Source organism: Passer montanus, unplaced genomic scaffold (assembly GCF_014805655.1).
Source record: "Passer montanus isolate IOZ18808 unplaced genomic scaffold, ASM1480565v1 scaffold16, whole genome shotgun sequence".
NCBI lineage: Eukaryota > Metazoa > Chordata > Aves > Passeriformes > Passeridae > Passer > Passer montanus.
In genome coordinates this window covers 11,688,405-11,702,489 of record NW_024363160.1, presented here as the reverse complement: position 1 = coordinate 11,702,489, position 14,085 = coordinate 11,688,405, and the positions used below count along the sequence as shown (strand labels likewise).

At 35.1% G+C, this 14,085-nt stretch overlaps 1 protein-coding gene across 8 annotated transcripts in view; it reads right to left on the bottom strand.

The window, feature by feature from the left end:
* Positions 1 to 14,085, bottom strand: part of RB1CC1 (RB1 inducible coiled-coil 1) — a 67,303-nt gene that overhangs the window by 36,284 nt on the left and 16,934 nt on the right. For 7 of the 8 annotated variants that reach the window (XR_005626824.1, XR_005626826.1, XR_005626825.1 and 4 more), the window contains exons 4-7: positions 13,049 to 13,175; positions 12,621 to 12,791; positions 2,161 to 2,363; positions 623 to 1,058 (exon numbers count right to left, since the gene is read on the bottom strand). Coding sequence is in view for 5 of the 8 variants with exons in the window: in XM_039702761.1 (XP_039558695.1) it covers positions 623 to 1,058; positions 2,161 to 2,363; positions 12,621 to 12,791; positions 13,049 to 13,175 (937 nt within the window). In the remaining 3 variants the exon portion in view is untranslated. Of the gene's footprint in view, positions 1 to 622; positions 1,059 to 2,160; positions 2,364 to 6,952; positions 7,008 to 12,620; positions 12,792 to 13,048; positions 13,176 to 14,085 lie in introns of those variants that run through there. The other variant, XM_039702765.1, reaches the window with a different exon arrangement.

The following is a 14,085-nucleotide window of genomic DNA, read 5'->3' as shown; positions in this document are numbered from 1 at the left end:
AAATTTTAAACGTTTATATTGCTCACTGATTAAAATATTGATTTTGAGAGTAAAGTGAGTACTGTTGTATTCTTCCAGCAGCAGAAACAAACTGAATGACTGAGCCCTTCTGAGCACCTCTGTATTAGCTAATAAAGAATGCTGACACATAGATCATAAATTTATTCCAATTAACCATATATATTTTTTTATATATTTTAATAAAGGCTTAACTACTTTGAGCTCAAAAAACATTGATTTTGGTCCAGGAAAATCTTTATTTTTATTATAAATGTAGTTCCTATGAAAAAGGCAAAGAAATAATAGTAGTGTCATTTTGCTTATATACTACAAGAAGCTTTTGGCTTTAAAAAATAAATGGCTATTTGAAAAAGCAAGATAACAAGCACTCATAAAATTATACATCTTCCTAAAGATCAAATTCTTAACATTCAAACTCATAAAACACTTTCCCCACACTTATCCCTCCCCAGTCTCTGCTCTGGCTTTCATTCAGAAAGTGATCTGAGAAATAAGCCACAGAAGAGTTTAGTCAGTCATTTCAAAAGCACCTGCATGTGGAAAAAAAAAGCTGAGGCCTTCAATGTAATGCAATTAAAAAAAAAAAAAATTATTAACTTACCCTGCTCATGGAATCGAAACATTTTCTGACCAGGGATTCAACATCATTAAGTCTATCTTGAACATTTATCCAGTCTAACAAAGACACATTGAAGGAAGGCTGATCATCATCTTTCAATTCTACTGACATTTCATTGTCCTGGACAGTAGCATTTTGACCAGATTCCTTATCATCTTTTACATTTTCAGGATCTGTGCCTTCCAAAGCTGAATGTTCAACTGACTTGCAAAATGATGCTAACATTGATTTACTGTTCGCTTTAGATACATCCGAATAAAGCACCAATTCAGGAGATTTCCCATCCTCAGTTCCTTCACTTTCTGCTCCTCCATGCTCAGGTGAAGACTCCAGTCTTCCTAAACACTCTCTGTAACTATGTCTTGTTAGGCACTCCAGCAGTGGTATCTTGGCCATGATAGAAACAGCAGAACCCAAGCTTTTTTCAAAAAGTGAAAAGAAAAAACCCATCAGTATCTAGAAGCCAACATGATACAAAATCTTAGATAAAAATCACCCACAATATGAACTGCTATTAATTTTAGAATTGAAGCAGATTTCAAAATTATTTTGCTACTACCCTTTAAAACTTCTGTGATGAATATCAACATCATGGAAGGACAGCTAAAGAAGTCAAAGTTTTTGGTCTCTTCCATTGCAGAATATGGTATCTTCTACACCTCCAAGCTTATGTTGAATGAAAAAAAGTGATAAACAGAGAGACCCACTTACTTCTTTGCTTAAATGCACAACTGGGACTTACATTTCCTATCTGCATGGATAGCAATACTTCTTATCAAAGTTTTGAGTGTCCTCTGTCTGACTACTTCTGCAGCGTTTGAATAGTTTCTATTTGGTAAAAGCTATGAAGCTAAACTTGTTTTTTTAAAAGACAAAACATATTTATGGTTTGTTTTTTTAAGGATCCAATATTCATTTATATTCTATTAAGCAAAGCACTCATAGAAATACCATAATACTACAGTGGCTACAAAGATGTAAAAGATCTTCTTTGAATTAACATCCACAGTTTGGAGAACACAAGTAAGACTCATACACATACACATATATATATCTACATAAATGCCCCCATCCCTTTCAAAGGTATATAAATTCATTTAAAGTCTGTGCTATGACTTCATACTTTCAACACAGATTGTAATTCTAAGTATCAGTTCAAGTTATTAAAAAACAGTTAATTCAAAAGTGTAAAGAGATATTTAAAAATGTTAACATCTAAATTGGTTATCCAGTTTTTTGTAGTGCACATTTGGAATGACTCCATCTCTTAAGCAGCTGTTCATTAACAAGCTTATTTTCCACATAATTCAATGCAGGTTTCTTTGTGCTGACAAATACAAGGAAAAATGTCAGTTTAAAAAAATCACCAGCATAGAACAAAAAGAATGTTCTCCATGACACAATCAAACAAAGACATGCCTGATTAATCAGAATAAGCACTAGACATAAAACACTTTAAAAAACTAAGTCTAAAATCAAGTAAATATGGAGAGGGAGAACGAATTTAACAGCAAACCTACTGTGTAAGTTTCAATTTGATATCATCTATGGACTGCAAATAGCTTGAATACACATTTTCAAACTTGTAAAGCAGCTTTTGGTAAGAGTATGTACAATCTTCCAAGTTGGCCATGATGGCAGCCCAGCCTTGATGCTGAAGATGTTCATCATGTACAAGACCTTCACAAAAGGAGCAAAGCTTCTTGGCAACCTCATACATTTCCTGAAAAAACAATCAAAAAAATACTAATCAGGATGTTGTAACTTTTTGATATTAACATAAAAGCATGAAATTTAGACAGCTAGAAAGTTGCACACGTTAAAACTTCATAAAAATAACTTTTTAAGAAAAAAGGAAGTTAATTAAAGTATGTACTATTTACTGAGAAGAGAACTCTTCATAACAGAGAGGTGAAAACTGTAGTTCCAAAACCACCTTATAAAATTAATTAAATGCTGATAATATAAAATATTCAGGATACACACACACACAAATAATAACCCTCATATTAATAATATGATAGAAAAACTGGCAATCAAGGTCCAATAAGGAGCACATTTTTGATGAGCCAAGCAGAAGCTCAGAACAAGACAATAAAATGCACAATCAGTCAGCAAAAAGCACAGGTGGATCAGGTGCAAGAAGAGATGCATGAGCAAAGAGCAGGGCAAATAATTTAAGTTTTTCATTGATTAATAAACCAGATGCAACATGACAAGCAGCAGTACAGTGTCCACAAAACTCTGGAACATACCCTGAAACTTGGCATGTGCAAACCAATGTGGAAATTACGTTTTCTGTTAAAGTACTGGATGACAGAGAGGCATTTTAATGCCATAATAGGGTGAGAATTTACTGCCCCACTTGGCAAAGTTAAAACAGAGGTCTACATATGGCAATTACCAGATCTTAATAATCATGTACTAACAGCAATGCCCATTATAATAAATTCCAAAGTTTCAACTAGTAGGAAGAGAAACTATTTTAAGTTTAGCAATATAAGAAAAATTCTGTTCCCCTCAAAAAGCCTATCAGAACATCAAAAAGTAATAAAAAGGCATACAATCAATCCTTCAGCTCAAAACATCACCAGTTACAGACTCCTTGGAAAATACTTTCCTATGCACCCCTGTACTTCAGGTTTTAGGATCTATTTAACCTATAAGAAAAAGGTCTTTCCACTTTTTGCAGGTTGAAGCATGCTATTAAACCAGGACGGAAACACAACTCCCCTGTGCCATCATACATGTGAGAAAATCATGCACGGAAAAACAAGTTATACAAAATACAGTGAGAAAGCAGTGTTAAAAACCTAACACATCATATATTTCAGAATGCATTTGCTGCTGAACACATGGTTAGCAGCACATATGCACACTCAAAAAAATTTAGGGACCAACACCACTCACATTCTGAAATAAACCACAAAACTACATGGCATTTTAAACAAACATTTCACAATTCATACTGAGATTTATGATCATCCTTCCTGTTTCAGAAGTCCAAGCCTTGTTTCAAGTAGCATGACAAAATTCTACTATCCTTCAAATCACTGATAGCTAAGCTATCAGCAGACAAACGATGAATATAGTTATATAAGCAACTACAACGAAATCCTAGGTTGTTAATACAATTCCTATCACTTCGTAGTAAAGGTGGTATTTCTTTTTTTGTTTTCTGAACTTTGGCAGCTTCCTGTACATGCGAGAATGATGACTTCCGGTTTGAAAAGAATGGTTATTTTAATTGCTCCAGGAACTCTTGCTTCCTAAGTTAAAAAATCAACCAATAACACAAATGGAATGGTATCCAGACATTGCTGAAATCTGCAAAGTCATTTTCTTCAGACTATCCCCAGTTTGGCTGTACAATTTAAATGTACATAAGCGGACGAATGCAATATTGACTTGAACATTTGAACATTTTTTTACTGTCTTAAATTAATTTTGTATAGAAGTTATTCAAAGGCAAATTGCACAGCATATAAAAAAAACCCGCAGAATTACTGCTTCCTCAGTTATCACATTAAGAATCAAAAGAACAAGCTGTTTTACCCTAAGATATACAAAAAAAGTATACCAAGAATATGAAGCTGAAAAGATAACTGAATGTCTCTGCTGCATTCTAACATACATCCTGGAAATGTACACAAACAATTTACTTTCAACTCACAAAAATTTACTTTCAACTCACTCTCTCAAAGTCAACCTACCACCAAATGAGGAGCCATACCACTCCAAACCACTATGAGCTGCAGTTCCAGAAGTGAGAATATACAAAACCACACATTTGTTTCCAACAGTTTAAAACAACATAAGCCACCTACAAAATCAAAACTAATCATGAAGTCTTTTTATCCTGCTCCTCCAAATGAGTATCAACCAGACACATTAAAGACTGGACCCAGCTGTTTCTTTAAATGCCCTGAGTAGAAGTTTTTGCCAGTTCTATTTTCCTTTGGATAAGCTCACTTAGCACAGTACAGCTCATGTGTTTAACACGTTAAAGTATGCACTAGGCTTCATATAACCAAACTTTCCACCCTGAGACATATTCTTAACTAGTAGGCAATATTTGCTTTTCCAGCTAGATCCATTTATTGTGCTCACAACAGAAGTCAAAAGTTACAATCTAGAGCTGCCCTATGAAGCTTTATTATGTGTCATTTTTGACACTCGTTTCAGAACCTAAGTGTTGCTAATTTAAGATTTTCGTTTTAACAGGCTTATTTCCCCAGCAAAACACTTTCAAACACAAAACAGAAGTTACAAGTAGAAATAAAAATATCCTCACAATTGAGATCACTTGTTACACAACTGAAAACCAGTGCTGACACTCTGTATCTAAGAGTCTAACCTGTGGCAATTTCCTCAAATTTAACCGTAAGAGGAGCTCCTATCCCAGCAGTCTGGGTCCTAGAAAAGCAAGGGTGAACAGTATTTCCCAGAGCAGGAAATTAATATTTGTTAATTTTTCAGAAACTTTGTAACAGAAGGACATTCTAGTGAGTGTCAGAATTTCTCATATAAACAGATACACGCCCAAAGGAACTATTATATAAAAATACCCCAAGGCCATCTAAGTATGCAACCAGGTATTCATTGTCAGATGAGCTGCAGCTTCTTAATGTATACACAGGAGATGCAGACATTAAAATAAAAATGCCCTTATGAAAGCCATCATTAATATTGCTCATAGGTAATCTCAGTCATAAGCATTGAGACATACTATGTCTCTAGGAGGCAATTTTTTTTTCCCTGAGCTAACTCTGAGATCAAAATTCATTAGCTAAGTCTCTTTCAAGTAACTTACCCATATGCTAATAGACTACAAATCAGATTGCACAAATGAACAGACATGTATCAGGGCACACATGCAAGGTATTACAACAGCATCCTATATTAACATCCTCTCAAAGTTATTTTCACATGTGACAAAGAGATTCTGTCTATGTGGTAGGAGGCAAACAGTAGAATTATGTCAGTATGGCATGCAATTAGAGTCCACAGTAGTGCTTTTGATGCTGGTTTCTTCAGCCATATCATAAAATAAGCTCATTACGTTAAATAGTAAAGAATATTACTATAAATTCAGGAGGTTCCAAACAGATGGTTCTAATGAAGGTCAAACCACATGGAGTAATTATTTGTGCACATGCCAAAACTGTTTCAGACTTTGACTATACTGAGCAGATACTAGTGCATACAAGAAGAACACTATGTTAAACCAATATTTCATTTGCATTGTTTTAGTCATCCTGCTTTCAAAACGTGAAAGCACACAGCATGAAAACACAGCAGAGAATTTGTTCTGCATCATTTGGAGAATGTATGTAACTTTAACTATTTTCTTTAAAATTATTTAATTAAAAGCTACACAAATGTACCTTTCTTATCTTGCCATCACTTCTGAAATAAACCTACAGGTGATGCGGCTTGTTCTTCCTACATGCTGTTTACCTCCATAGACAACATTTTTGTGAGAGATCTCAAGCTACTTTAGAAGGAACTACATCAATTTATTTTACATAACTGTATGGCTCTATACAAGAAAGAATTAAGCAGCTCTCTGCTAAATGAAGTCTAAAAACTGAATTATATCAAGCACAGAAGTAAAGGCCTGCAATCCAACATATGTTTTAATGTTTCTCAGTAAGGTTGCCAGCTCCAGCACAGAAAAGGAAGCCTGCCTAACAACAGGCTTGCTTTTGTCATTGACTATTCACAGACACACTCAAGTCTTACTGGCAGACACCCAATGGCTCACAGAGCACAAAAGTTAACTTCAGTTGCCTTGTAGGGCTACATTCATCCTACAGAGGTACAGCAGCACATCTAGAACACCAGCTGCCTCACTGCACCACTGGAATGAGGGCCTAAAAGAGCAGCATTACCAGAACATGAGTACCAAGACCCTGACTAATCCCCACGTGCTGTTACATTGAATAGTAAATAATGACATCTTCATGACCCAATTTTTCAAGAAATCCACAGGGCCACCAGAATGCATTTAATCTTTGGCTGGGTGTTGTAACAGTGTGTAGCTGAATTATTTCCTTTGAGAATCACAACTTAAATTTAGGTAATTCTTCTGATGAACAATCTTCTTATAATGAATTCTGTTTTCTTTCTGTTTTCAATCAAAAATCAGTAGAAGCAACAAAGTATGTTTTATTTAAAGCAGCAATTAACTGGTGAAGTGTTTAGGATTAATTTCAAGTCTGTCTCTGCATCCTACTGTCATAACTCTGCTCATCTGAATGAGCAAAATCTGAAAAAGGCCTGTTTGGCCTAAGTGGTCTTTGGACTTACCTCTAAAGAACAAAAGTTCTCAGGAAATGCAGGGTTCTTTCCACTCTCTAAAACCCTGTGGTAGAAGGAAATAAGTCAAAGTCCTCTATTGCCATGTGTCTGAAACCCTGTAAAAGGGACTCCTTACAGGTTTCAATCACCATAAAAATCAACTCCAGACCAATCAAAATGATCCTTGAAAGTAAAATTCCACGAACTTACACACTGCAACAGCAGATAAATGCTTTCACAACAAGGAACTGCAACCTTGTTTACCAAAATTAGTAACCACGACCATTATCTCTAATACATACGTATATATGTATACATTCATATAACATGAACCTACTAAATTAAGATATACTTCAACATTTAAGTTTCTAAAATCTGTAATTGGAGCAGCTTCACTGTGAGGGAGACTGATATTTCATGGCAACTTCTTTCAGTAGACAGCTGTTTATTCCATTCTCCTTTAATATTGGGTTATTTTGGTGACTGTGTCCTTTGGACATTTGTCCACACAGTTCATGACTTATTTCCTACTCAAAGTATTTATTTCACCAGCATAGCACAACAGAAGTTATTTTTTAAGTCACAGTTTAATTACTTTCTTCAGTAATGCTTTTAATGCTTTCACTAGATCTCTGATATTATAAGCAGGTTTGGAGAAGTCAAGTGACATAACTTCCCATCAAAAAACAAACTGAGAAATGACATAAACCACATCAGAGAGTCAAACCATGGCATAAGGTAAGTGTTGGCTTCCACTAGCTTGATTCCAAGTCACACAACTTTTTTTCTTCTGATCCACTTTTTAAAAGCTTGATCTAAAGTTTTGGTTACAAAGAGGGGAAAAAAAAAAGGCTAGAGTAGCATTTAGAAAGATCTGCCTTGGAGTAAATCTTTCATTATACCTAGGGATAAACTAAAACCCATTTTACCTCACACTGCTCAATTACTTTAAAAGATTGAGACTGATCTGAGTTACAGAGAAATCTGGACTTCTTAGGAGGAGCCAGAAGTGTATCTTTGGCGAATAATTTAGCCAAAACTAATTTGGCCACACAATTATTTCAAACATTACAGACCTTGAAGAACATTAATATTTTCAAATTATTCTTTCTGGAGAGTCTCAGAGCAACTTCCTGGTAGAAAAACACATTTCTCTAAATAGTAGATCCACTGCTTTCAGGAAGTATGACTCTACAGACCTTGAAGAACATTAGTATTTTCAAATTATTCTTTCTGGAGTCTCAGAGCAACTTCCTGGTAGAAAAGCACATTTCTCTAAATAGTAGATCCACTGCTTTCAGGAAGTATGACTATACTTCTTGGCTCAAATATCTGAAGTGTTTGAAACTAAACCGAGAATGATCTATGACGATGTCTATGACTACAGTCGTGGTTTTATGCAACCAAATAAAATGACCACATAGTTTCTCATCCTCATTTCCACTTCTCAAAGAAGAACTGACAGGAATTGACAGTTTGATCATGATAGCAGCAGCACCCCATGAAGTGTGAAACATACCCACTCCCAAAAAGCTCAATATCCTTCCCAGAAAAGGACATAGGAACTTCAGTTAGATCACTTAAAAAAAATAATCCTGTCCTAAAGGGTAAGCTACTAGAAATTATTTTAAGTAGTGGCATTAAAAGACCATAAGATTGACACAACACAGCCTATTGCACAACATGCTGTGTAGAGAACAGCTTGTTTTCTCAGCTGCTGTGCACGCAACTTTTTGCAAACACTGTGTGCACCTCACTGTCCACACACTGCAGCTCACTGCAAGAACTGCTCAACTGCAAGAAAGGTGGAAAACCAGGCTAGTGCAAAAAAGACAACCTGGAACCCATCAGGCAGAGAAATTTCAAATGTAAGCTTTTAGCCCAGGAGAAACCAGAATGCCAAGACATAAAATGAAAACAGGCTTACAGAGTTGACTTAACTGAGCTTTTTAAAAAAACATATGAACAAAGACATCATATTGCAAATGACAAACCTGTGGCAAGAATTTCAGTTTAACTGGTAAAGGAATGAGTTAAGGAAACAGATGTAGCTTCTTTAAAGCTACCTAATCCTTATACTGTGAATTCTACATAATGAGATCATGGGAGGTGAACAGGAACTTAAGAAAATCCATAATAGATGCTAAAATCATGAAAACAGAAAGAAACAGAAAACGGATGTATGACACAGTACCATGGAAAACCAAATGCAAGATACAGGAATAATTTTTGGTTAGGAGTTATAAAATCTAAAAAAAGATTGTAACTTTTTAAATGTCTAACTTATTTTACTTTTTATGTAACTCAAAGAAATTAGTGTTAATTGGGGGGGTGGGGGAATGGCTGCTTTTACATACATTTGTATCCTACAAATAGATATGCAACAGGCCATAAGAATGCCAGGACCTCCATTATGAACTAAAATATGACTTCCATACCAGAGTAGTAACAGATTATAGAAAAAAAAAAAGGCAGAATGTAAAAGCATAATTACATTCAATAACAGACATAGAAAAAATTATGGAGAGGCCATAATGCATGGATTCATAAAAACACTTGTTAAAGGAGACTCTAGAACTACTTTTACTGAGAGGAAAAAAAATTAGAGGCCATATATCACTGTATGTTTGCAACTTCCCATCAAGTCTGATTTTAAAGATCATATCCTATAGTCTCTGGGCAGAGCAGATACCAGATTAAACAGAAACAAGTAGCTATCAAAAATTCTTCCCTTTTAATATTTACACATCACTGCTTCTTGTTGTTGACAAGAACTTGATAAGACTTTTTCAAGAGCAGTAATTTAGAATGCAATCTTTATTTTCCTACTATATACTACATTATCATATAATAGCACTTGTATTAGTAGTAAATATTAATTAATCAAATTTAATTAATTAAAATGCTCTAAATAATTACAACAGGCAAAAACCTCTCCATCATCAACTACTGCCATTCTGCTTTTCTGGTAAAGCAGGTTACCATTTCTCTAGAATTAAAAAAGACAAAGCTTGGATTATTTTGCAGGAGCTCTCTCATACAGTACTCTGTGTGGCTTTGGGTGCATCAATCACACAACCACAGAGGTTCAGAGCCTTCCTAGCTCTCCCCAGATCTTAATTTTGAGAAGGATTAATATCCCATGTTCTTTCTTCCTCCAAGGCAAGAGGCTTATGGTGAACCTTGGAGAAGATTAATGCTCTAACCACATTCCCAGTCCTCCCTCAGTTTCTTCTGAATTACTGCTCAATATTCTTCAAGCAGGCATCACAAAAGACTACTTTGGTACAATACTGCAATATTTCTTTATGCAGTTTTCACACCTTGGTACATCTAAAAATCACAACAGACTATTTACTAATCTTCTATTACATATGATGGATTTGTCAGTCCCCTGACATCCCAGAGAAGTACTCAATTCATTTTCACAGCCTAACACAGAGCCTATGGCTTTAGAACATTTAAAATCTTGGATGAAATTAAATGTGGATGTAAAGGTGAATCAGATTTAAGACTATTACTACCTATTTAATCTTTAAATAAATTTCCAAGTTTTTCATGAGCAAACAAATACCATCACTACAATCACTTTATAAGCAGGGAAGAACTGCCAAAAGCGGGGAACAAATAATAATGTTCCTGAAAATAAATCTGCAAGCTAAAAATAACACCTGCATTCTACTTGGATCCATGTTTAAAGACAATTCCTGCCCCTGCTTCCCCCAGTCCTGCAATGCTACTAATAGGTGTCACTAATAGGTGACACTAAGTATGGAAAGATTTATTTTCTCCTTGCAAATCAACTCATGATCACTCTCTCTGTATTAAAGTTTCCAGCCTGTAGCTAAATTTAATAGTACTATAGGCCTGCTACCAGATTGTGGAATTAACTATAAATACATGATTTAAATCTTTAGAAATATCAAAATAACATATTTAATGGCATCAACACTGAAACTTGCATGCACTGCGTATTAATACAATCTCCAGAATTAAAGGGGGAAGATTAGACACTACCAACAATTCTTTTCTAGTCTAAATAAGAGTATTTTTTATAAAACCTTGGAATAACAAAGCTTACTCCAGAGGGACTAAATATGTTCTGTTGTTGTACAGTAATTTTAACAAACTGAAAGCCAAATTAAGAATCTAAGAGCAGAAAACAGGACACAGAACAGAGAAACATGAGACTGAGTATCACCACCTTTCATGTTCATTACCCTCAACAAAACACAAAGACTGTAGCATTTACTACAGCCCCCTCTTCACATCAAATCAATGTTAAGTGTTTAGAAGCTATCAGTCTTGCTTACTTTTATAACCTCCTCTTAATACTTCACAAAGAATGGTTTTAAAGCACTTTCAGTTTCAGCTGGTAAAACCAGAACCCTCACTCTTCACAGAGCACAACTGAAATCCTCCTACTCCTTAGCTAAACTCACATTGATATCTACTCTTGCCTATGACAGTCATATGACTCACAGACACCTAATAACTCAAGGTCCTATTTAAAAAGTTAGCTAAAACTGTCAACAGGTGGGGGAGAGAGAAAGAGAGTCTACTGGACTCAATCCTTGCCTTAAATCAGACAGTATGTCAAGGTCACATTATTTCACATTATTCACCTTCTCCTTCCTGACAGGCCAGGATGCCAAGGGGGAAACCAAAATCCCTGTTCTATATACAAGAGTTAACACTTTTCTCTAAATTCCGCTTTGTAGTATTAAACCCCAGCCACTTCAAGTGTTACATATTCTTCTCAAATGCATTAAATTTGTCACTGAAACTAAGAAATTTTATTACCAAGACAAAAAACATATCACTATTCATTTTGTGTGAAGTGCTACACATAACTATTCTCCTGCTGCCAACCACTGGAATAATCTTTAGAGATACGAAAAATACTTAATCCATTTAAATGTAAAATTTGTTAAGAAAATGACATCAGTTTTTAATACAGAAAAAATCTGTAAAAATAAAACATAACAGTCCAGCTACTGAAGGCATTGTGTCAGTGTCTTGAGCATGCAGCTGGCTTTTACTGCATGCACACTTGGTATCTTACTGACCATGTTGCAGCAAATGACTTCCCTATCGAAACAACACAGAAATAATTAAATTGGACTTCTGACCACTTTGCAAGTAAATGTATGCAATATGCAAGTAAGAGGCAGAACTCAGTAATAAGCAACCTGAATTTTGGGGAAAAGCTTTGTTTTATTAATTCCTCGCCAGTTGTTTAGACATAAAACAAGCATAATACAGAAACTTGGCAAGATGTTTTTAAAAATTAGTGTTAATTTTCTGCTTGAGTTAACATCACTTCCAAAGTTACTTTTCTCATTTCAGGCTGAGGCAGACTGAGGACACTGAAAATAAGGGAGCGCATTAAGGCATAGTCCAAAGCAACCTGATTGCTCTTGTTTTGTAAATACTGTAAACATACATGTCCAAAAGGTGCCTTACACTAGTTTTGAAAGAAGCTCTGAACATGCTAAGGAAGCAAGTCTATTTCTCAAAATTTACCTTGAAACTCTGACACAAAGGCTCTGAAGAGTACGTCATTACTAATACAGCATTTTTACTGCCTTTTGAAGAAACTATTTCATATTTTATATCAAGATTTCCCTCTGACATATTTTCCTCTGGTCTGCAAATCCAGTAACAATCTACTTACCACAGCAAGCTGTGTTCGCGATGCTACTGTATGAAACACTGCAGGCATCATAAGAGATTCTTCTACTTTCAATTCCATCTCATTCTCTGCTGAAAATGTGGTTTTGGGGATAGCTGGTGGACGTTCACACAAGATCATTTCTTTGTTGAATAAAAAAATTGGGTTGGTGTCCTACACTCAAAAAGGAAACAAAACCAAACACTGAGTAAAGGCAACTTCCTGTTGAATTATCAATTATTTCCTCATGTGGGTAACGTGTCTTGAGAACAAGTTAAAGTCTACACTTAGAAGCTGAATACATAAACACCTGTTTCTCAAATGAAAGAAATCCAGCAAACTATGGGAAATAAACTACAAATCCCTTATTAATTAAGCTTTTTCTTCCCCTATAAATGAAAGTTTAGGCCAAGAATGCAGCATGCACTTACTGTTCCAGCACTGTAACTACACACTCTTCTGTCTGGTGCCATACACTCTCCTCCATTGACAACCAGTACTTGGTGCTGAATGGCAATCTTATACTTTGTTTGAATTGCATGTTTCAGATCAGCCACACTGAAAAAAAGTGGGAAGAGAAGTTGATGTTATCAGATTACTCATGTCTCAAATTTTATGTATTTCTGTAAGAGACACAGGTGACTTGTCTGTGTCTAAGCAGAACACTTTTAAAAGAAATATTTTATTCTGCACAATGACATATTTCTAAATTTTCTAAGCGCTGTGATGTGTTGGATTCTGGAAATCCAATTAATATGCTATCAGCTAGAAGAAAACAGTCTCTGCATTGCTGATAAGTCACCAGCGATAACTTTTCCAATATCTGTTAGCATGCTGAAATTTTGGATTAAGTCACACCAAGCATTTAGGATAGCAACTATAAAAGTCATATTGTGTTCCTTAAATTTATACTTTATGACCAAACAGCTGACTTGCTAAGGCCCTAGAAGTGAAGACTATCAACACTTCATTATTCACAACATAACCACAATTCCACTTAATAAACTCTGACTGATTTACTGTACATGAAGTACCATAGAGCACTTAACAATAACAGGAAATTCAACAATCAATACAACAAATTAATAGAAACACCACAAATTTTAACAGAGAAACAGTATATCAACAGAACATTTCTGGTTTTAATTCACCAGCCTCACACATTTAATTCTAGCTCATGACATCTTAACATTACTGCACATTTTAAACAGTTCTAGACTTTGTAAACAGCAAAGTAAACAAGAATTCACTAATTTGATACAGTTACTGACCCCAGCTAACATAACACACTGTGGCAACACCTGTGCAAAGGTATAAAAAAGCTTCAGAGTATGAAGTGAATAATATAAACATAATATAATATAAGCAAGAATAGTTTTGATATAACTGGCAGGAAACGCAGAAGTGTTACTGTTACTTGAAAAAGATCATAAAGATCTGTAATTTAAAACAACCATGATTCAGCATG